Source organism: Arachis hypogaea, chromosome 19, assembly GCF_003086295.3.
Source record: "Arachis hypogaea cultivar Tifrunner chromosome 19, arahy.Tifrunner.gnm2.J5K5, whole genome shotgun sequence".
Classification (NCBI taxonomy): Eukaryota; Viridiplantae; Streptophyta; class Magnoliopsida; order Fabales; family Fabaceae; genus Arachis; species Arachis hypogaea.
In genome coordinates, this window is record NC_092054.1 from 157,411,879 (window position 1) to 157,436,113 (window position 24,235).

General features: G+C 35.9%; 2 protein-coding genes and 1 pseudogene across 2 annotated transcripts; 1 reads left to right on the top strand and 2 right to left on the bottom strand.

Moving 5' to 3' along the window:
• Window positions 1–5,612: 5,612 nt before the first annotated feature.
• Window positions 5,613–9,031, bottom strand: LOC112775283 (cysteine-rich receptor-like protein kinase 25; annotated as a pseudogene).
• A 9,641-nt stretch (window positions 9,032–18,672) lies between these two features.
• Window positions 18,673–19,914, top strand: LOC140182443 (uncharacterized). Its single transcript, XM_072228651.1, has 2 exons — window positions 18,673–18,834; window positions 19,417–19,914. Exons 1-2 carry the CDS (start codon window positions 18,673–18,675, stop codon window positions 19,912–19,914), a joined length of 660 nt encoding a protein of 219 aa, XP_072084752.1.
• A 1,385-nt stretch (window positions 19,915–21,299) lies between these two features.
• LOC112775278 (cysteine-rich receptor-like protein kinase 25) lies at window positions 21,300–24,235 on the bottom strand. The gene is made up of 8 exons (XM_025818819.3): window positions 24,126–24,235; window positions 23,261–24,026; window positions 22,942–23,097; window positions 22,725–22,849; window positions 22,430–22,640; window positions 22,099–22,336; window positions 21,863–22,013; window positions 21,300–21,773 (listed from the first exon to the last, which is right to left on the bottom strand). The coding sequence occupies exons 1-8, from the start codon at window positions 24,228–24,230 to the stop codon at window positions 21,462–21,464; spliced, it is 2,064 nt and encodes a 687-aa protein (XP_025674604.2). The 5' UTR covers window positions 24,231–24,235; the 3' UTR covers window positions 21,300–21,461.

Below are 24,235 nucleotides of genomic sequence, written 5' to 3' on the forward strand. Positions count from 1 at the left end.
TCTCTTATCTGGGCTTCTTCTCGGACTTCGGGGAGCAAGTCGAGCTCTTCTTTGTGCCCCTGTATGTTTCCAATCTCGTCATGGAGAATCACTCTTGGGCTTTGCTCATTGACCTCTATTGGGATCATGGCTTCTACGCCATAAACTAGTCGAAAGGGTGTTTCTCCAGTGGCGGATTGGGGGGTTGTTCTGTAAGCCCATAGCACTTGTGGGAGTTCTTCAGCCTAGGCTCCCTTTGCGTCTTGTAATCTTTTCTTCAGCCCTGCCAGTATGACTTTGTTGGCTGTCTCGGCTTGCCCATTGGCTTGTGGGTGTTCCACCGAGGTGAACTGGTGTTTTATTTTCATACTGGCTACCAGGCTTCTAAAGGTGGAGTCAGTGAACTGGGTCCCGTTATCTGTAGTGATGGAATAGGGTATCCCATACCTTGTGATGATATTTTTGTAGAGGAACCTCCGACTTCTTTGTGCAGTGATGGTGGCCAGTGGTTCTGCTTCTATCCACTTTGTGAAATAATCTATTCCCACGATTAGGTACCTGACTTGTCCTGGCGCCTGAGGAAAAGGACCTAACAAATCCATCCCCCATTTTGCAAAGGGCCATGGAGAAGTGATACTAATGAGCTCCTCTGGGGGAGCCACGTGGAAATTTGCATGCATCTGACATGGTTGGCACTTTTTCACAAATTCTGTGGCATCTTTCTGCAAGGTTGGCCAGTAGAATCCAGCTCGGATCACTTTCCTGGCTAATGACCTGGCTCCGAGATGGTTTCCACAGATCCCACTATGCACTTCCTCTAATACCTCAGTGGTTCTTGAGGTCGGTACGCACTTTAACAATGGTGTTGATATCCCCCTTCTATAGAGAATATTTTTCACCAAGGTATAGTGTTGGGCTTCCCTTCGGATTTTCTTTGCCTCTTTCTCCTCCTTGGGGAGGATGTCGAATTTCAGGAATTCGACTAAGGGGTTCATCCATCCGAGGTTTAATCCGACCACTTCGAAGATTTCTTGTTTGTCTTCTGTTTTTACCACTGAAGGTTCCTGGAGAGTTTCTTGGATCAGGCTTCTGTTACTCCCTCCTGGCTTGGTACTTGCTAACTTGGATAGGGCGTCTGCTCTGCTATTTAGATCCCGAGTTATGTGTTTGACCTTGGTTTCTGCAAAGCGCCCAAGGCGTTCCAGAGTTTTTTCCAAGTACCTCTTCATGTTTGGGTCTTTTGCCTGATATTCTCCACTTATTTGGGAGGTCACCACTTGAGAGTCGCTGTATATCATCACCTTCGTAGCACCGACTTCTTCTGCCAGCTTCAATCCTGCAATCAAGGCTTCATACTCTGCCTGATTATTTGAAGCTGGGAATTCGAATTTGAGAGAAACCTCTATCTGGGTTCCCCTTTCATCTACCAATATTATGCCTACACCGCTTCCTGTTTTGTTGGAGGATCCATCTACATAGAGTTCCCATGTAGTTGGTTTATCCTCTTGATCTCCTGCATATTCTGCAATGAAGTCGGCGAGGCACTGGGCTTTAATCGCCGTCTGAGTTTCGTACTTCAAGTCGAACTCGGAGAGCTCTATTGCCCATTGAACCATTCTTCCTGCAACATCCGTCTTTTGGAGGATTTGCTTCATGGGTTGGTTCGTGCGGACTCTTATTGTGTGAGCTTGGAAGTAAGGCCGTAGCCTTCGTGAGGCTACTACTAAGGAGTAGGCAAACTTCTCTAGTTTGTGGTACCTTAGCTCAGAGCCTTGTAGAACTTTACTGATGAAGTATATTGGGTGTTGACCGGCCTCGTCTTCTCTTATCAGGGCCGATGAGATGGCCTTGTCTGCTACAGATAAGTATAGGACGAGGTCTTCTCCAGCTGTAGGTCGGGTCAAAATAGGAGGTTGGCTCAAAAACTTTTTGAACTCCTGGAACGCCTCCTCACATTCAGGAGTCCATTTAAACTGATGTCCCTTTCTCAGTAGGGAGAACAGTGGAAGGGATCTTAGTGCTGATCCTGCCAAAAATCTGGAGAGAGCTGCTAGCCGGCCATTCAGCTGTTGGACCTCTCTCAAACAAGTCGGGCTTTTCATCTCTAGGATAGCTCTACACTTGTCGGGATTGGCTTCGATCCCTCTTTGTGTTAGCATGAATCCTAGAAATTTTCCTGCCTCCACCGCGAAGGCGCACTTTGCAGGATTTAGTCTCATCCCGTGCAACCTTATGGTGTCAAAGACTTGTGAAAGGTCAGGCAAGAGGTCGACTTCTTTCTTGGTCTTTACCAGCATGTCGTCGACGTATACTTCCATCAAGCTCCCTAGGTGAGAGGCAAACACCTTATTCATCAGCCTCTGATATGTGGCCCCTGCATTTTTCAGCCCAAATGGCATGACCACGTAGCAAAAATTAGCTCTGGGCGTGATGAATGATGTTTTTTCCTGGTCTGGCTCATACATCGGGATTTGGTTATATCCCGAGTAGGCGTCCATGAACGACAAGTACTGATATCCCGAGCTGGAGTCCACTAGGGTGTCAATACTTGGCAGTGGATAAGGGTCTTTGGGACATGCCTTGTTTAGGTCGGTGTAGTCGGCACACATTCTCCATTTACCATTTTATTTTTTGACTAGCACTACATTGGCTAGCCATGTTGGGTACTTGACTTCTCTAATGAAACCGGCTTCTAGGAGTGCTTGTACTTGCTCCTCTACTACTAGGGCTCGCTCTGGGCCGAGCTTACGTCTTCTTTGTTGTACATGTCGTGACCCCGGGTAAACCGAGAGCTTATGGGACATGAGATCGGGGTCTATCCCAGGCATGTCGGAGGCCTTCCAGGCGAAGAGATCGGAGTTATCTCTTAGGAGCTTAGTCAACCCTTGTTTTAGGGTTTCCCCTAGGTTGGCCCCTATGTGAGTATTTTTTCCCTCCTCTTTGCCGACCTGTATTTCCTCGGTTTTTCCTCCCGGTTGTGGACGCAGCTCTTCTCTAGCCCTTGCGCCTCCGAGCTCTACTGTGTGGACTTCTCGGTTTTTTCCTCTCAGGTTTAGGCTTTCATTGTAGCATTTTCTTGCCAATTTCTGATCACCCCTTACCGTTGCTATCCCCGCTGAAGTCGGGAATTTCATACAAAGGTGAGGAGTGGACACCACCACTCCGAGTCGATTAAGGGTAGCTCTGCCAATTAAAGCATTATATGCTGACCCTACATCGATGACTATGAAGTCTATGCTCAGAGTTTTTGATTTTTCCCCTTTTCCAAAAGTGGTATGGAGGGGCAAAAATCCTAGTGGCTTTATTGGCGTGTCGCCTAGTCCATATAGGGTGTCGGGGTAGGCTCTTAATTCTTTCTCATCCAACCCTAGTTTGTCGAAAGCGGGCTTAAAAAGGATGTCCGCTGAGCTTCCCTGGTCTACTAGGGTTCTGTGGAGATGAGCATTTGCTAGGATCATAATTATTACCATTGGATCATCGTGTCCAGGGATTATTCCTTGCCCATCTTCCTTTGTGAATGAAATGGTGGGGAGGTCGGATGACTCTCCTCCGACCTGGTAGACTCTCTTGAGGTGTCTTTTACGAGAGGATTTGGTGAGTCCCATATGTATATGTCTCTCCGGGATCTGTGGTGGTGGGTCTCTTCTATCCATATCATCTCGCTTTCTCTTCCCATGACTGTCCGACCTTTCTATGAGATATCTGTCAAGCCGACCTTCCCTAGCCAGCTTTTCTATTACATTTTTAAGGTCGTAACAGTCATTTGTCGAGTGACCATATATTTTATGGTACTCACAGTAGTCGCTGCGACTCCCCCCTTTTTTATTTTTAATGGGTCTGGGAGGTGGCAGCCTTTCAGTATTGCAAATCTCTCTGTATACATCCACTATAGAAGCTTTTAGAGGAGTATAGGAGTGATATTTTCTTGGTCTATCGAGACCGAGTTCTTCCTTCTTCTTGGGTTCCCTCTCCCTTTCTTTTGTTGAGGGAGGGTGCCCAGGTCGCCAACTCAGGTCTCTCAGCTTAGCATTTTCCTCCATGTTGATGTACTTTTCAGCTCTCTGCTGTACATCACTTAAGGAGGTGGGGTGTCTTTTGGATATGGACTGTGAGAAGGGACCTTCTCTAATCCCATTGACTAGCCCCATTATGACTGCTTCTGTGGGCAAGTCTTGAATCTCTAAACATGCTTTGTTGAACTTTTCCATATAGGCTCTTAAGGATTCTCCGGCCTCCTGTTTTACTCCCAGGAGGCTTGGTGCATGTTTTACTTTGTCTTTCTGGATAGAGAACCTCATCAAAAATTTCCTTGAGAGGTCTTCAAAACTGGTAACCGACCTCGGGGGGAGGCTGTCGAACCACTTCATCGCCGCTTTTGACAAGGTTGTCGGAAAAGCTTTGCATCGCGTAGCATCAGAAGCATCGGCCAGATACATCCGACTTTTAAAGTTGCTCAGATGATGCTTTGGATCAGTGGTTCCATCGTAGAGGTCCATATCGGGGCTTCTAAAGTTTCTCGGAACTTTTGCCCTCATTATGTCCTCACTAAACGGATCTTCCCCCCTAAGGGCGAATCTTCTCTACCGTCGTGGGAGTTCTGACCTTTGAGGGAGGATTCTAACTTTAAGAGTTTTCTTTCTAACTCTTTTCGTCGCTCCATCTCCTCTTTTAGGTTCTTTTCGGTTTCCTTTTGTCGCTCCCGTTCCTGTTCTAGCTGCTCGAGGCGACTGTGGACTAATCCCATGAGCTCAATTGCGTGGGATGGTCCTTCTTTCTCTAATTCGCGCCCCTCCGAAGAATTTACCTTCGGGTTTTTGATTCCGGAGGTGCCTTCCCTGTGTTGATCATTGGATTCCTGGTGAAGGGTCTGGTCTGCCTCGTTGTTTCCAGTGTTCAGATTCTCTTGTTCAGAATCTGTCTCCACATGACCCTCTTCAGGGGATCTATCCGCCATCACTGGTTGATCTCTCGGGCCCCACGGTGGGCGCCAATGTTACGGTGGGTAACCGGAGATTAATGGGCCGGAGGACGTTGGTCGGCCCAAACGTATGAAGGAGATGGCTCACGGGTGGATCAGCAACTCGGTGCCCTCTGTCCGACTTGTGAGTGTGAAGGAATGGGGGGTGGTACCTGCAAAGACACTCCGATGCCTAAATTAGCAATGGTGTGAGCAGGTTTAGAGAGTATTGGAACTTAGAGATACCTGAGGGGTGTCAGTGTATTTATAGTGGTGAACCAATAACCACCGTTGGAGTAGTGCCACTTTTCTAGGGTGCTAACCGTCCCTTTATCTTAGGGAGGTTAAGATATGGCGTGTGGAAGTGGTTAGAGAGATTTTAGGGGCAATTTCCCATTCAAACGAGTGTTATCTGCCAGCTAACTCTCGTCACCGACTTCTTTAGAGTAAGTCGTGGTTGTAACCGACTTCATAGGTGAAATGCGAGGCTCATCCTTTAGGATTGGGTCTTTTGTCTGGACCTGGGCCTTTACTATTGGGTCAGGGTATGAACAGTTATCATGTTCTTCATCTTAATATATTCAATAGTTCTAGTCATCCACTCTCCGGTTCTAATTTCAGAAAACAAACGTATTAAAGATCTCTACTATTGTACTAGAATTAAAGAAATTAAAAATAAACTCGAAAATTTTCCAGTTCTACTAGTTGGTGTTCGATGAAATGTCTCAAAGATGGAATTGTTATATCCTTCAAACTTGCCAGCATTAGAAATTGCCTAACTAAACATTGTACAAACTGCAAAATCCTCATGTCATTACACTCACATGTAATCAAGGACAGGTTAAACTCTATATATGTTCCTTGATTATTATGATAAGTAATTCCCCACCCATATATTAACGAGGAAAGAATTTACTTATGGTGATTTCATTGATGGAATCGCTGTCATTAACCAACTCCTTGCTGGTTGTCATGCTTTCCTCTGTTCTATTGTTCTTGAAATAATATGCTGGTTCACGAGGGGATGGCAAGTTGAGTGAAGAGCTATTTAGGTAAAAAACAATTGTTGCCATCGTAGGTCTCTCATTTGGTTCTTCTTGAACACAACAAACCAATGTGAATGCATTTTATGACTTCTTCCTTTGAATAAGGGCCTTCCATGTTAGGATCTAATAGTTCCATTGGCGTTTTCTCTGTCCATTTTTCCCAAGCCTGCAACCTCCATTTGAATTGGTTAGAGTCAGTGTTTTCTACTCCAAGAAAAAGAAATTTAGAAACATTGTACTCACATGTCTCCGGATGTCATCAATACACTCTGATTCAGAAGAGGAGGTTCCTTTTCGCTTCCCGTTAATAATCTCGAGTACCATGACTCCAAAACTAAACACATCCGATTTTACGGAGAATTGTCCAAACATTGCGTATTCTGGAGACATATAACCACTATATATAAAACATGGAACAGTTAAACAAGCAATTGCAATGACAAAAATTGATAGAGAAAACAAGATCCAAGAAGAAACTTACTATGTTCCGACTATTCTATGTGTGTTTTCTTCGTTTTGATCCACAGTAACAATTCTAGCCATGCCAAAATCTGATATTTTTGGATTCATATTACTATCTAACAAAACATTACTAGGTTTTAGATCACGGTGTATTATTTTGAGGCGAGAATCTTCATGCAAGTATAGAATTCCTCTAGCAATTCCCATGATGATCTGTTTACGTTGAATCCAAGATAATTGTCTTCGCTTTTGAGGATCTATAAATAAGACTTTTGAATACTACATTGTACAATCAAATACACATTACTCATTTTTTATTAGTAATGTTTAGAAGCAGGTAAAAACTCAGGTGAAGTCAACTTTACGTGAAGTTTATACCTGAGAGCTGTTATATAATTTAACTAATTTGACTAAATTTTCATTGCTCTCATGTATCAACTTCACGTGAAGTCAGATTTTAGCTGAGTTTCCACCTTAGAAGCAACATACCGCAAAGAAAGTAGTCAAGGCTTTTGTTTGGCACATACTCATAGATGAGTATCTTTTCTTCACCTTCCAAGCAAAATCCCAGTAACCTCACTAGATTTCTGTGTTGAAGCTTAGCTATAACAAGAATCTCATTTTTAAACTCTATTGCACCTTGTCCAGAGCTTCTAGTAAGCCTCTTCACAGCAATTTCTTGTCCATTTAAAAGAATACCCTGAAATTATTTGTAAATAAATACCAGTTGTATATTCTGTTCTGTTATGTTATTATATCAACAACTTGATAATTGATATGTCTACCTTATAGACTTCTCCAAATCCACCTTTGCCTACCCTGTTCTCTGTGGCAAATCTATTTGTTGCAGCTTCAATCCTGGCTAGTTCAAATCGCAAGGACTCCAAAGTGCTTATATCATTCCCAACTACACCAAAAGTGTTTGAATTCTGTTAAATGATTTTCTAAGGTTGCGAAAATAAGAAAGGAAATCTATCTATATTTCTCCACATTACAGTTTTCTTTGAGAATATCATCTTGATTCTTTCTTCCTTTTCTACGTAGAAAGCAGCAACCACCCAAAGTTAAAAGCACAAGTGCAACGACAATGGCAATTGGAACAGCGACTTTACTTAATGGTAAGTTCTTCTGCTTTCGTTTACCTGCACGATTTTTAGTTAACTTCCCTCCAAGAAATATGACTTAACTCTAATTATAAACTATTATGTTCTTGAATCATAAAGAGAAAGATAATAAAGCATATATAATTTTGAGGTAAGCAGATGTCAATATCTTAGATTCTTTTCCCTCCCTCCTTAATTTTCCAAGAAATATCAAAGACTATTAGGATTACGTGAATTCACAATTCAGTCAATTCACCAATTAGTATAAATTTTATGTAAAATATTGGTAGAAACTCAGGTGCAGTCGACTTCACCTGAGTTTTCACCTAAAATATTTTACATATGACATTACAAGTGGTTTTTATAGACTATAAAAACCACTTGTTGAGTAAGGATAGCATCAAAAAAATGAAAAGAAAAATAATAAAGGCATATTTACAAAGATAAAAACTCATGTCCAGTTAACTTCACGTGAAATTGATAGCTGAGAGCCGTTAAATCGTTAACTCTCAGCTATCAACTTCACGTGAAGTTAACCGCATCTGAATTTTCACCGCTTAACAAACCTGGTGGAGCCAAAGGACGAGAATCTCTTTGCGGTGGTGGTGGCGGCCGCAGCGGCGGAGGAACTATATAGTGTTCCTTAAGGAATGGATATAATTCATATCTAATACCACAACTGGGATACATCACAGTTCCTCCAGATTTTCCCCTGCAGCAACCTGCTGGAATATATGCAATGGCATCACTGAGACACCAGCTACAGTTCTCGGTGGAAAGATAAGGGAGACACCAAGCGGAACCATATATGTTTTGATGATCTGTGATTTTCTGAGTCATTGCAGCCGTTTTATTTGAATCAGCAGCGGCCATAGTTCTCATATCATTCAGCATATTCCAGAGAATAGTGTTGTAGCGCCCAACTTGACCCACATAGTCAATGTCACTCACAAAGGTGATACTTGGACTTTCCTCCACATTGGAGAAGAAATTACGATTAGAGTAACGCATAAAGCATACACGGTACCAAACCATGGCTTCTTTTGCTTTGCTACAAAGAGATGAGATAAGTTTTGATGCTTGTGCCACACAGTCTTGGCACATTCCTGGTGTGCTGTCTCTTGTACAAATGTAGAGTCCATAGACTGTGTCTGAAGTTGTTTTACCAATTACTGTAGTGTTGTAGGTTCTGGAAGTGGTGGCATTGGAGGAGAGCCAGTTAAGGAGTGTTATGGTGTTGGAACGGTATGTGCTATTGGATGCAAAAGTGCCATTGATTGTGCAGTTATAATAAGCTTTAGTATTTTTATCGGTGGCTCCTTGGATGATGTTAAAGCAGTGAATGGGGAGGAAGAAGAAGAAGAAAGATGGAAGCAGAAGGAACAAGTAGAAGGGACTCATCATGAATAGGTTGGAAGATGAATCATCATTCTTTATATTGATTTAGAATTGAATAGTGACCAAAATGCTTAGTGCTGATTATGGTTTTGTTAGTGTATGGTAATGATGGTTTGAGACCAATGCACTTGTAGTTGTGTACTTAATTAATGAATTCACACCCGTTAATCCTGTACTAAACAATACGCGGATTATCATGTTGTCCATGCACTTATATTCAGCGCTACTTTCACATGAAAAATAATGGAGATAAAATACTATATTTTCTAAAGATCGCTATGCACTTCTAGCAGTTTTTGCTACACAACCACGGTCCTAATTAAAATAGGAAAGTATAACAGACAAAACACTAAAATAGAAGTCTCATTGATGTGATAATAACGTTATTTATTATATCCTCAGTTATCCTCAGTTAATATGTTAAAATTCGGTTCAACTTAACCTCCTTTCAACACGTGTTTACACTCCACTCAACCCAACACTCATGCATCATGCGTACAGATGTCATGCGGTCCAACATATATATACTTATTCAAAGTTCCCTTTCACACAATCATCTGTTATGTGAACAGTTCCATGGTGAGTATACTCAAAGTCATGTTTCACTGCTGATATTAATTACAGCTATGGTTGGGATGAAAGTCTTTCCACGTGCTGGACATGAATGAAAGTTTTAACACTTAATTAAAGTACGGGGCCTTATAGTGTACAGATGTGGGTGTACAGATTTTTGTCTTTTTGTGGCTGAAAAGCGTGTCACTAAAAGTGTTGCTTAAAGAAAAAGTGTTACCCTTAATCGTTAACTTGGCTCTGATACCAATTTTTACTCTTCATATTTTACTTCGAATAAGTTTATAATTTGAAAATGTTACTTTTATAATTCTGATTTTTATAGTTTTTCAATCTTGTTTTAGTTTATAATAGTCTTTTTTGCATGGATTATTGTTTATAAAATTTTTTATCTGTTTGTCTTTTTCTTGAATATATTTTCTCAAATCTTCAACAACTTCTTTTATTTCTACACTTTCTGTTGTTTCTAAATATCTTTTTAATTTTTCAACTTCATTCTCCATTTTTTCTTTCAACAGCTTTAATTCTTTTAAGTCATAATATGGTTTTCCAGGCATTTATAAATTTTTTAAGTTTAACTCCAACTTGTTTATATTTATTCTTATTTCTATCCTTTTTATTATGAGGTCATCAATTTCGATCTGAAGATTATTTAATTCTCTTTTATACTCCTTTATTTTACTTTTTAAATTTTTCGCTCTTTTTCTTTTTATTTTATTTTCTGGTCTTTCAATCTTTGCATGCTTCATTATTTATTTTAGAATTTCTGCAAATTCTATCATCGCTTCATCACTATTTTCTAGAGATTCTATTAATTTTTCTAACTCTTCAACTTCTCTTTTTAACTTCTCATAGATTGTTTTTAGAGCTTCAAATGCTCTTTGATTTATTTGAGAAAATTGCAAATAATTCAAACGATTTTCTCTTTCAAAGAGCTCTTGTTTCTTATCTTGATAAGTTACATATATTTCTTCTTTATTTATTGTCATAATTTAGTATTTAGGATTTCATTTAATTTTTCGACCTTTTTTGTTAATTCTTTTATTTCAGAATTTTCTTCTTTAATCTTTAACTTAGATAAACTTAAAGGGCTATTAATTTTAGATTCTCTTATTTGAAAATTTGATGAAACCAATTTTTCTGATGGTTCTTTTAATAATAGAACTGAGTTTTCAATAGCTTTATATTTTGGTATTTCTGTTTTTACAATTTTCTGAAATAATTCATCGACATAAATTCTTTCTCTGTTTTTAAATATTATACTATGATGGCTATTTGTTAAAGCATAATTTATTGCATATGTAATTGAAAATGGTTCATCATCTTGTTCCATTAGATTCTTTCTATGAAATTTATAAGCCAAACTTATAGATCTCCCAAGATTTTCAGTTGATAAAGGTATAGCATATCCTAGATGGGCATTAAATTTAACATTTATGTTTGCCAAATTTCCGTGAACAATTCCGATTATTTGATCTATTGGGTCATCAGTAATTCTTTTGTCACAGATTGCTAAACTTATTGGTGAATTAATTCCTTTCATATATGTAGATTTGATTAAGACTTGTATAGTACTAATATGAATCCATCCAATTTTAGATCTTTTTTGTTGATCCTTAATTTTCTCAATCTGTTTACTCAATTCTTCATTATTTATCAAAGCTATTTTAAGTTCTCCATTGGCAGATTTTATTTTTATAGGAGCTTCAAGTTGAATTTTTCCATAGTATATTATATTTTTTCTATTAAAAGCTTCTTTTAAAATATTTTGTTTATTGAAATTTTCATTTGATTTGAGGTTTAATTCTGTTTTTAGAACAGCCTGCTTTTCATTATCTAATAAAGCAGTTAATCTATAATAATCAGATTCTTCTGTTAATTCTAAACTTTCTAAATAATTCATAATTGAAAGACTAGAATGAAGATGTACCTTTCTGGAGAAAAACTTCCTTTATTTAGTATATTTTACATAAGGGGTTTTTATCTCCAGAGGGGAGATTGTAGATACTAACTCCAGAGGGGAGTTTAAAACTATTTTTCCCTTAAGGGAATTCTTCTTCAGACTATAGAATCGCCTCGGCTGCTTCCTCCTTGCTCTCCTAGCATATGAGTACTCTTAGCCTCCTGCTTTCTATTTTCTGATGCCTTCTATAATTGTCTAAGCAACCTATTTATAATGGCTGGGTCTGATGGACAATTCCCATCCTTACCCTTCTTATGACGTCATTGCTTACGTCATTGTTTATTATCTTGCACCAGCTACATTGTTGGTGCTCTATGACCTAAGCGCTTACGTCACTATGCAATAATGTTGAGAGATGCTTCAGATGTGCTGTCTTCCTCTTTCATTATGTGACCTTCAGATGCGTTGTCTTCTTCCTTTATCATGTGGGTTGATTCCGTTTTATTATTGCTTTCTTCAGATAACTCTGAGACGCATAGCTGGCACTTGTGGTCTTCTCTGTCTTTTATCAAATAGCAGAGATTCCTCTTTATCCCTTCAGGGAGCTTTTCTAAGAGTCCAGATAAGTTGTAGAATGCTGATTCAAATTCTACTAAGAGTCTCATTTCTCTTTCTTCAATTTCATTCCTTTTACTAGACACAAGTAAAGTATTTCTGCTTTTATAATTAATTCTTGTGTGAGATTCCCTTGTTATCTTTTGAGTTCTTTCGAAGACCCTTGCTAGTGTGCTGGCTAGCCTTCCTTCATGACTGTAGATTGTTAAATCTTGAACTTGATCAATTGGTTGAAAATTTCCTGGGAAGACGGACATGAATATTACTTGGTGTGCTGGAACCAAGCATTCTTCTTCTTCATTAAAAATAGGTTGACTGTTCGTAAATTTTAGGGATATATCCCTTGGATTTACGTTGTCAATCATATTTTTAAATCTCTTCACTGCATCAACGAATCCTGCAGGAAACTCACTAATAATTTTTAGATCATTAAAAATTAAAATTGTATCAATTAATCCATACTGAAAAAACTGATAGGTGTCCGATGGGGATGCATCTGGAAATATAACCAGCTTTGTTAGCTGTTCTTTGGCAATAGGATAATATCCCAAAATTGTTCTTTTTTCTTCAGTCCAGTTCAAGACTATATTAAGGGTTTCTCTGAGATTTGATCTACAGACCCTTTTCTTTTCTTTGATTTCAGCCCTTGTAGGAATGTTTCTTATTATTCCTGTTCTTTGGGTTTGAATTGGAGCTTTATCTGCTCTTTTTAGGGTTTGCTCTGGATGAAGAGCTTCATATTCCCTAAAAGATTCCTTTGCTTCTTCCAGTGTTAAAAACTCTCCTTTATAAATTATCCTTGATTGATGTGTAAATGGTGCTGCTTTTTCCCAGGCATCATATACTCCTTTCATGGGGCCATTATAAATTACATAATATTTTTTATCTTGGGTGGATTTTTTGATCATTTCAGCAATTGTTTTATTTTCTGGAATTTTTTCTTCACCTGATTTGTCCACCACGCTTAGCTGGCTGAGCTCTGATGATTTTGGTTGTTGTGTTGATTTCATTGCTTCGATGGCCTTCTTGAGGGATTGGATCTGTGTCCTTATTTGCTGACAATGCTTGCATTTTTCGAGTTCTTGTTCGTATTTCTGAATTTCTTAATCTAATGCGTTGTAGACGAACTCCATTCTCTTGTTAATGTATCTGCAATAATATTTTTGTCACCCTTAATATATTCAATTTTTATTGGATATTGTAACAAAAATAATTGCCATCTTACCAATCGTCCATGATTATAATCAACTTTTAAATTATATCGTATGAAACCTGTTAGGTAGCTTGAATCTGTCCTTAATGTAAATTCTCTGGGTAGTAAATCAATTTTCCATTTCTTAAGAGATTTAATTGCTGCTAGAGTTTCCTTTTCATGAGTGGTATATCTCTGTTCTGTTGGAGTAAAAGTTCCTGAAATATACCTGCAAAGTAATTCCTTTGGGGAATTTTTAGAATCTAGTGATTCTTTTCCTTGCTCCAAACTTTTTATAGCTTTCTTAGCTTTTAGACATCCTGACCAGGTTATGTCTGAAGCATCTGTTTCTACTATTAAGTAGTCATTTTCTTCTGGAATATAAAGTTCTGGAAGTTTTTCACATAATTCTTTAATCTTTTGAATTTGCATACTATCTTTTTCATCCCATTTCCATTCTTTTTTAGTACTTATTTTTGGAAATAAGCTTTTAGTGTATTCTGTTATATTCTTTAAGAATCCTTGATCAGAAATATAATTTATACACCCTAAAAATCTTTGTAATTATTTTCTATCTTCTATTTTATTAGGAAATAAATTTACCTTTTCTAGGACATTTGGCTGAAGTTTTAGCTTTCCTTGAGTGGATAGAATTAATCCAAGAAACTCTATTTCTTGTTTTGCTATTCTTGCTTTCTTTTTGCTAAGAACTAATCCTTTTTCTTTACATCTTTCTAAAACTATTAATAATTTTTGAAGATGATCTTCTCTATCCTGTTTTGTAAAAATTAGTATATCATCAATGTACACTAAAACAAATTCATTTAACTCTTTTAGATTTTCTTCCATAAATCTTTGATAAATACCTGGAGCTTGTTTTAATCCGAATGGCAATACATTCCATTCATAGAGCAACACACTTGTTGATTCTTTTGTTGGACAAGTAAAAGCAGTTAATTTCTTTGTTTCTTCGTCTAAACGAAGTTGCCAATATCCTGATTTTGCATCAAGAGATGAAAACCAAGTTGCTCCTTTGATTTTTTCTAAAATAGAATCTTTTCTTGGAAGTTTATGAGCATCACCAATAGTTGCTTCATTCATCTTCTTATAGTTAATAACCATTCTTCGTTTTCCCCTTTTAATTTCATTATTGTTTTCGACATAAAAGGCTGGAGCCGCATGAGGACTTTTACTTAATCTTATAATTTCTTTTTCCAAAAGATCTCTACATTCTAATGAAAACTCTTCTCTATCTCTTGCGGAATAAGGGATTTTATTTGGAACATTTATCTCTTTTGTCGGATCTTTTAATTTAATGCTTACTAATTCGTTATTTGTATTTTTAATATCTAAAGGATTTTCAGCACAAATTTTATCCAAAAGTTCTTCTATCTTTATTTCAAGATTATTTTTTGGGATATTTATTTGAAAGTATAAATTTAAATAACATGTCTCTAATATAGAAAATATTTTAAATTTTAAGATCTTATCTATAGTAGTAGTCGGTATTTTTATACGTTTTGATTTTTGATTTATTGAAGAATCGTGTGGAGCTTTTAAAACTATATATGTTAGTTCTTGAATGAATGGATGATATAGCTTTAAAAAGTTATTTCCTATGATAAAATCCATTCCAGAATCTAACATGTATATAGATGGAACAATGAACCTATAATTTTGAATAAAAATTTCAACCATCTCTGCTTTTTGGTCAATTTTATGTATTGATTTGTCAGCTATTCTAACTCTTAATGGTTTCTTTAATTTTTTCCAATCAAGTTTTATATTTGAACTAGCAAAGCATTGTGTTGCTCCAGAATCTATGAAAGCATTTATAAATTTTTCTGTTATTTTTATAGTAATAAATGTAGCATTATTACTCAGTCTTTGAGTCTGTTTTCGAGACATATTCAAAAATATAGTCTAAGTTATCATCAGATTCTTCTAAAGGTTCCATGAAACAAGACTTAGCAATTTCTATTTGTTTAGTAAGATCCTTTTTATCCTTCTTTTTCGGACATTCATTTGCATAGTGTCCTTCTTCTTGGCAATACCAACACTTACAATTTTCTTTTTTATTTGGGCAATAATCACTTTTTTAAAAGCATAATTATCAAAACCTGTTTCCCATTTAAATTGAGATTGATTATCCCTAGATGTTCCAGCTTCATTTTTTACTTGTATTGGAATTGCTGGTTCTTCGTCACTTGAATAATCTAGGATGTGTTCTTCATTTTCTATATTTTCAGAATTTACTATTTCTTCTTCTATCTGAAATCCCTGTTCCATAATATTATTTTCTTGAGCTATTTTTAATTGTTTAAAAAGCATTGTAACTTCTTCTAATTTTTCTTCAATATTCATAATTTTAGTGGTGGTTTTACTTTTAAATCTGTTATGTTGATTATATTTTGAAATTTTTCTTCTTTTGGATTTTCTTTTTCCTTATTTCTTTGAAATTTTATGGATACTAGTATTTCTTCAAGCATATTTACTATAGAATTTAATTGTGGGTTAAAAGTATGTTAAAGATGTGGGGAATCATTTCCATGATAACATTTCTTAGAAATTCCGTGTGAAAAATAAGTTTTTTCAGGTTTTTGAAGTCCTTCAATAAAGCTTATAGTAAAATAAAGATTTTGAGAAAAATAATTTTGTATTGATTTTAAGAATTCGGTGTCATTACAGTTAACATTAGTTAAAATCATTAATTTTTGATCTATTAATTTTGATAACTTAATTATTTCTTCTCTTAAATCTTCTAATTTACTTTTTTCCATTAGGTGACGCTTTTCTTTGTGAAAAGTGTGGCTTTAGAAAGTGTGGTTTAAGTAAGCAAATCTTTAAATCTGTACAGATTTAGATCTGTACCATATAATTTTCTTTAAAGTACGGTACCTGTTAGTTCAAAAAAATAATAAATGTAAATTCAAAGCATCAGACAAGTGTGTTTGAAATTTGGCCGATCTGTTCTGAAAATTTACGCTGTCACATGTAGCATTGATGTAAATTTTACCTATAAAAAGAAATGATTCATTCATCAGAAGGGCAAAATCTTTTTGAGCGAAAGAACCCAATTCATTCGATCCCTCCTTTCTTATTACCTATTTTTTATGCATCACAATTTTTTCATTTGTCCAAGCATCACCATTATCATACACAATTACTTCATTATCATTCAGACAGTCACAACATATATTGAGTATACATAAAAGATTATCTCTGATTTTGAACATGTGGTTGCTGTCTTTCGAGGTTGGTATGTCATCAAAACTTCTACATGAATGCATCATGGAGCTGCCGTTCCTCTCTCCTTCTCCCTCCCCCTCTGACTGAAGTCCCCATTGATTCTCATTATCAAATTCTCCCTCTCCAAGTTATTAGTAAATATGTGTGATTTAAACAAAAAACAAGACACCACATGCCCTTTCATATTTATTTATTTTTTTACTTGGACCAAGCAAGTATGATCAAAATAGAACAAGCTCACTGTAATAGTCCAAAACAACAATACAACACATTCTTTTTTTCCATTATTTATTTGTTTTTTTTTTTTTCAAGAACCATGAATGGCAAGAAACACCTATCTTCAAGGATTATGTCAGAAACTTTAACAAGGATAACTTACCAAAAATCTAACTACAATCTCCACAGTATGAGAACTTAAATCAATCTAAATTGTAATTTGTAATATATTCTTTGGTGTCTAAAAATAAAAGGAAAGAAAAAAAAACAAAAAAAACAAAGAATAAGCACTCTCTAAATGACAGTAAATACATCACAAGTAAATCAAGATCAGCACAATGATTAACAACAAATTCCAAAAGATTATCAATTTTAATTTTTAACCCAATTTTAACAAGATCAGCACAATGATTAACAACAAAAAATACACTTAGTGAGGTAATGAGCACAAAATCAAGAAACTTTAATAAAATTTAACATCAGAAAAAAAGCAACAACAAGCCAATGACAGTTTATCAATACCAATTTAGCATCAATCAATAAGCCAGTAAAAGAGTTCATTAATCAAGAACGGGCTATAGAACAAGCCAGAGTAGTTAGCAAAGCCAATCAAGTTTTTAACATAGTTTTCACAAGGTTAACACAAAAATTAACATGCTTTAACAAAGATTAACAAACTTTTTAACCCAATTTTAAAAAACTCAGCACAATGATTAACAACAAAGAAAAAAGCCCCGAATGAGGTAATGAGCACAAAATCAAGAAACTTTAACAAAATTTAACAACAGATAAAAAAAAAGCCAAAAACAAGCTGGTAACAGTTTATCAGTACCAATTTATCATCAATCAATAAGCCAATGATTAACAAGCTCACCACAATGATTAACAAAAAAAAAAAAGAAAAAGCACTGAACGAGGTAATGAGCACAAAATCAAGAAACTTTAACAAAATTTAACAACAGACAAAAAAGCCAAGAACAAGCCAGTAACAGTTTATCAGTACCAATTTAGTATCAATCAATAAGCCAGTAACAGAGTTAATTAATCAAGAATAGGCTAGAACAAGCCAGAGTAGTGAGCAAAGCCAATCAGCCAAGAATAAGACTAAGCACTGACAGAGCATCCAATTAACTCAAGCACAAAGTAAAAAAACAAAACAGCAGCACATCACTTAATCAATAATCATCAATCAATGAAAAACAAAACACCAACAGTGAGTATTAAAAAATGATGATCACTAACCATCGAGGAACAAGCATGAAGAGGGTTTGGTTTCTGAACAGACAATAAAAAAAAAACACGAAGAACAAGTACTAGCAGTGAGCATTGACCTTTGACGGGCGACGGAGAGCGGTTGAGCGCAACGGACGACGGCGAACAGGCGACTGATGAGAGCGAACAGGGGATGGAGAGCGAACAGGTGACTGATGAGAGCGAACAGGGGATGGTGAGAGCTAAGTAACGAACGCCGATAGCACGAAGGCGGAAGTTCTTGAGTGCGACGGAGGCGGCAGCAGCAGTCTCTTACTCCGACAGACGGCAACAAGATTGGTGGAGGCTAGGGTTTGCTTTCTTTGGTGGAGGCTAGGACATTTGCTGATGACTGAGGAAGAAGTTGGAAAGGGGAGCCAAACGCGTGCAATCCCTTTTTTCCTTTCAACAAAGGAAACGGCGTCGTTTGTTGTGAAGCGGCCGGGTCTCGGTTCGGTTTGACCGGCCAAAAACGGTTTGTGTCTAATTTTTGAACTAATAAACCGAACTGCCTAATCTATCGGTTCGACCGACCGGTCTGGTATTTAGACCATTGATCACAACTCAGCTCAAGAAGGAAGACATAAATTTATAACAATTCTATCAACAATTCAGCATTCCAATATATATAACAATTCCATCCATTAACAATAACATAAGTCTCAATGAAAACATAAATCTAATGACATAGAACATACCATAGTCATTCATAAGGTGGCTCCTAGAAGAGGATGGCTGGTCGGCAGCGACACAGTTTAGACGAAGGTGGCGATGCTCGAGACAGAGAGACTCGACGGTTGAGACTGCTGGATTGCCGTTTGTTGCATCTCTCCCAGCAAGGGAGTATAGTTAAGAACCTAAGATGCAGAATCACCGGTGAGGCGGGTTTCAAGGTAGCTTGGGTGGATTGGGTTTTCATGCATATTCTGATTTTTTCGTTTTGGGTCAACTTTGTTGGCACCAAGTCCCAAAAAAAAGAGAATTAAAATTGTATTAAATTTTTAAATTAAAATTTAGTATTTAAAATAAAATATTATTATATCTTGCATTTTAAATGTTGTTACATTATTCATTTTGATTATTAAATTTTGACAAATTTAAATAAAATATTTTTTTTAATTTTAAACTTTAAATATGATCTTAATTTTTTTTCAATTTATTTAAATGGATCTAAATTCAAACTAACAAATTATAAATTTGTATGTATATTTTTAGAGTTGTATCTATTAATTTAAATTACATAGTATTTAATTCTATATTATAATTTAATATATCTTAAATAATATAAAAATATTTGTTAGTGATTTTTTACTTTTTATTTTGATGCTTTATTTTGTTAGACATTATAAGTATTAACTTTTTTCTTGTGTTCGCCATTATCAATTTTGTTTTTAAGCGATTTTTTTCTTGAGCTCAACCTGATATTTATAAGTTTTATTTGTATTATAAATTTATCCTTTAAATTTGCTGACTAGATCCTTAAGTTAGGTGACGGGTTATTAGAAGACAGTTCTGATGGTGACTCGGTGATTAGGATACCGGAGAAGTTGCTATTTAATTTTGAGCCATCATCTCTTCACGATTTGATGTTGTTCGTTTATCCTGATATCTTACTGTATATTTCTAGCGTGGACTATTTTAAGGACAAGAGTATATTGGCACCGACACTTGATGTTGTAACCGAAGTTAACAATCATGTCATGTCTTTGCTTCCTGGCAATGAAAAGGTTTACTTGAGTTCTGACACACTGCTTAATAAAGACAGTCACTTAGAATCTGAATTATACACAATGAACACAGAGTCGTTGAATGCATTGATTTATTCTGGTATTCCACAACACAAGTTAGTGCTTAAGATTGGTGTGTCTGTCATGCTTCTTCGTAATATTGACCAATCCAGTGGATTGTGCAACGGTACACGAATGCAAGTTAGGCGACTTGGTGAGATCATGTTATTGAGTGCGTCATCTTAGCAGGACGAAATGTTGGTCAAGTTGTTTTCATTCCAATGATGAACATAATCCCCAATAATAAAACCTTACCTATCGGGTTTACCCGAAAGCAGTTTTCAATTGTGCTTTACTTTGCAATGACCATAAATAAGTCGCAAGGACAGACACTCTCAACTGTTGGTATGTATCTTCTAAGGTCCGTTTTCACACATAGTCAAGTTTATGTTGCACTCTCTCGAATCAATAGAATGTCTGGTCTCAAGATTTTGATCGTTGATTCTGATGGAAAAATCTCAAATCATACTTTTAATGTTGTGTACAAAGAGATTTTTATCAATTTACTTTCTGCCATTTAGTCGTTATTGTAATATTCAAGGTGACTGATGCTATGTCCCCGTGCTTGGCACAGGGCTTAAAACTAGTTTGAACTTACTTTTAAGATATCAAATGAGATATCTGCTATTAGACAAGTGTCCCACTCTGATGTTCTCTGTTTCTTTATATATTGACTTATTGCTTAGTGTTATATAATTTAATAAAAGTATTGGTATAATATATATTTTAAAAAAATTTAATTATTGACATAAAAAATATAATTCACATATCGTATTTTAATTTATTTATATTTTTATTATGTCTATATGTATAAATTTATTATCGTACTGAAATAAATATCTTTTTTTATTTTCACTCTATATTTTATAAGAAAGTGTTAGGTAAACAATGACTATATTGAATAACAAGAATAACTACCAATTAAATAAAAACACACTATACTTCTAAATTAATCATCTAAATTTTAATATTAAAATAATTATTTATACATCTAATAAAATAAATATCCAATATATCTATTATTCATATTATTTAATATTTTTATTATCTAACTATACTTTTCTATTTTATATTCACCACCCCATCCGCATTGTGCATGCGAAGAAATAATGCGCAATCATTCTATCATCAAATAACAAATATTGACGCAAACTCCCAATTATACCTACCCCAACTTAAAATTAATCTCTCTCTTCCATTTTTAATGTGCACGTTCTCAGCTTACCAAATGTACTGATTTATTACTCACCTAAAATATGCTTTCGTATTAAATGAACTATTTAACACAATAGTTGTCTAACATCTAATTATTATCTTTAGATGAATGCTATGGGATCTATTACATTATATCTAAGTTATTAAAAAAGATAAATAAATAATATTTAATAAATTTTAAATAATTTATTTTTTATTTTAAAAAATAAGTTAAACAATTTAAGCACTACAACAAAAACACCATAAAATTCACTTTATCTTTATAACGAGTTATTTTGTTCTTAACGTGAAACACATGGTAGAACTTACCGAAATAGAAGATACATTAGTTGAAAGAAATACAGGATCAAACTCAATGGAGGTCCAAACAATACGTTTAATTCAGAGAAATTCAAATAAAAGTGTAGGCATGTGTGTCTCGAACACACTTGTTTTTGACCCGCTAGATTATTTAGCATAAAAGCATTCTAATATATATGTCAAGGAAGTGCATGTCACCCAATAATGCATTCCTTAGCTTATCTAGGGAGAAATGTGCTCACTGACAAATCGTTGATAGAATCATTTATGGAATGCGTTTTGTGGTAGTAAGACATATAATCCATCTTTTTACTCTTTGAAAGTATTGGTTCTTGAGGCAAAGGTACTTCCCCTGAAGAACTATTGAGGTATGACACAATTTCTGTCATTGTAGGCCTCTCATTTGGATCATCTTGAACACATAACAGTGCAATCTGTATACTTCTCATCACTTCATTTTCAGAATAATTTCCTTTTAAAGTTGTATCCAATAATTCCAATGGCTTTTCTTCCTTCCATTTTGCCCATGCCTGCAACAATTTTCTATAAATTAATTTGAACCATTATTGTATGAATATAATTTGATACAAGGTACCAGAAAAAGTGAATTATTACTCACAGAAAGTCGGATGTCATCTGAGAAGTGTGATTCACAAAAAGAACTTTTCGATTTTCCACTAATAATCTCAAGTACTATGATTCCAAAACTATACACGTCAGATCTTATTGAAAACATTCCTTCCATTGCATATTCTGGAGACATATAACCACTGTATATATGATTTAACTATTTGGCTTAATAATGATTAAATAAGATGAGACTAAAATGAAAACAAAAATGAATAATAAACTTACTATGTGCCAACAACCCTATGAGTATTCACTTGAATTTGATCTGTAATTACTATTCTTGCCATACCAAAATCTGATATTTTTGGATTCATACTATCGTCTAATAAAATATTACTTGGTTTAAGATCTCGATGGATGATCGTTAAACGAGAATCTTCATGAAGGTATAAAATCCCTCGCGCAATTCCTCTAATAATGTTGTATCGTTCAGACCAAGTTAATGGCCTGCTTCTCTGAGGATCTGTACAAAGAATTAGATTTTTCAATGGCCAATTATCAAAATGATATTCATCTTATATAAAAGAAGCTAAGAACACAAATTCTAATTTCTAACCAAATAAAATGTAGTCAAGGCTCTTGTTGGGGACATATTCATAGACAAGTATCCTCTCTTGTCCTTCCAAACAAAACCCCAGTAATCTGACCAGATTTTTATGTTGAAGCTTGGCCATAACAAGAACCTCATTCTTAAATTCTTCTGCACCTTGCCAAGAGTTTCCCAAGAGTCTCTTTGCTGCTACTTCTTGCCCATTTTCAAGAACACCCTGTACAACATGATAAACCTGCACTCGTTTAGTTGAAACTAATACTCCAAAACAATATCTTAATTCTCAGTTTTACCATGTCACCTTGTAAACTTCCCCAAATCCACCTCTTCCTATCTTGTTTCCTTGGGAGAAGTTGTTGGTAGCAGCTTGAATTTCACTCAACTGAAATTGTAAAGACTCAAAAGAAGCCAATGATTCATCCCCAACTACATCAAACAATATAAAAACCATAGTAATAAATGAAGTTTCAAGCCTTCAAAAAAGAAAAGGATGTGATATAGGAATTGAACACATTTACAGCTTTCTCTAAGAAGAATTCCCCTAAGAAGCTTCCTTTGTCGTCGTCGACTTAGGAAACATAAAGAGCAGCCAAAACATAGCAGCAGCACAGAAACAACAGTTGAGATGATGGAAATAATAATCTGTCTCTGGTGTGACCTGTTTTTCCTATTTCCTGCAGTGAACAAAACAGTACCTTCAACATATGAAAGTTACTAACTATCACAACCATATGCAGAAAATACACTAATTTAGTATCTCTAGACATAATGTCTCTGTTCATGTCTCATCTATCAAACACGATTTTATGTCTCTGTATACAGATTATGGGCTAATACCTCCAAGTCTCAAAATATTGAGATGAGATGATGGCTCATAAAATCGATAAAGCTCAAATCTAACGCCACAACTGGGAAAAAGAACCCTTCCTCCGATCTTTCCTTTGCAACAACCGGTCGGAATGTCGGCCGCGGCGTTCACAAGACACGAGCTGCATTCCTCAGGGGGCAAGTCCGGGGTGCACTTTGCCATGCCATAAAGGCTTTGTTTAGCTGTGATGTTGAGTTCCCCGTACGCGAACCTTCTAGAACCCATGGGAATATCAGCAACCTTATGCCTCAGAGTATACATCATCTCCGACACTTCATTGTTGAACGTAGCAAGTTGGCCAACGTAGTCCTTGAGGTTCAGCAAGAAGATTTTAGGGCTTTCTTCTGCTATGGTTAAGAAATCTCTGTAAGAGTAACGTAGGAAGCAGAATCTGACAAATACCACAGCTTCCTTTGATGTTTCACACTCTGATGTTACATTATACACTGCCTGATCGATGCACTTTTGGCATTTCTCTGAAGTTATATCTGCATTGCACTGGAAGAGGCCATAGACACTGCTGTTACCAGAAGAAACCTTGGTGATGTGGGATCCGGCAGAGTTAGTGGCATTGGAAGAAAGCCAAGAAAAAAGAGTTTTGAGGTTGGTATGGTAGGTGCTGTTTAACTCAAAGGTGCTGTTTCTTGTGCAGTTACAGACATGTGGGAAATTGGTATCTGGTGAAGTAGTTGTAGAAGAAGAACAAAACCATGTGATGGAGAGTAGCAGCAGAAACTGGAATAAGAGAAACGAATGCATGTTTCTTTGTTCATAACGAAAACCAATTAAGGAGCTCATATTATAGTGTAACTAGCAAGTGGAGTTCTATCTAACCTTTATTATTTTGATGATCATGCTCTTCAAATGCACATTCTTTATTAGCTTAGCCAACCTTTGTTGATTTCTTTTAGAAAGGGACTTTACACTACTTTGTTTCATGTCCA

Excerpts from the sequence above, each read along its gene's own strand:
- LOC140182443 (XM_072228651.1), top strand. The coding sequence starts at position 18,673 with ATGGCTGGTCGGCAGCGACACAGTTTAGACGAAGGTGGCGATGCTCGA. Across the intron at positions 18,835-19,416 it reads CCGGTGAGGCGGGTTTCAAG|ATCCTTAAGTTAGGTGACGG; the intron begins GTAGCTTGGGTG and ends TTTGCTGACTAG.
- LOC112775278 (XM_025818819.3), bottom strand. The coding sequence starts at position 24,230 with ATGAAACAAAGTAGTGTAAAGTCCCTTTCTAAAAGAAATCAACAAAGG. Across the intron at positions 23,098-23,260 it reads CAATATTTTGAGACTTGGAG|GAAATAGGAAAAACAGGTCA; the intron begins GTATTAGCCCAT and ends TGTTCACTGCAG. Across the intron at positions 22,850-22,941 it reads AATTCTTCTTAGAGAAAGCT|TTGGGGATGAATCATTGGCT; the intron begins GTAAATGTGTTC and ends TGTTTGATGTAG.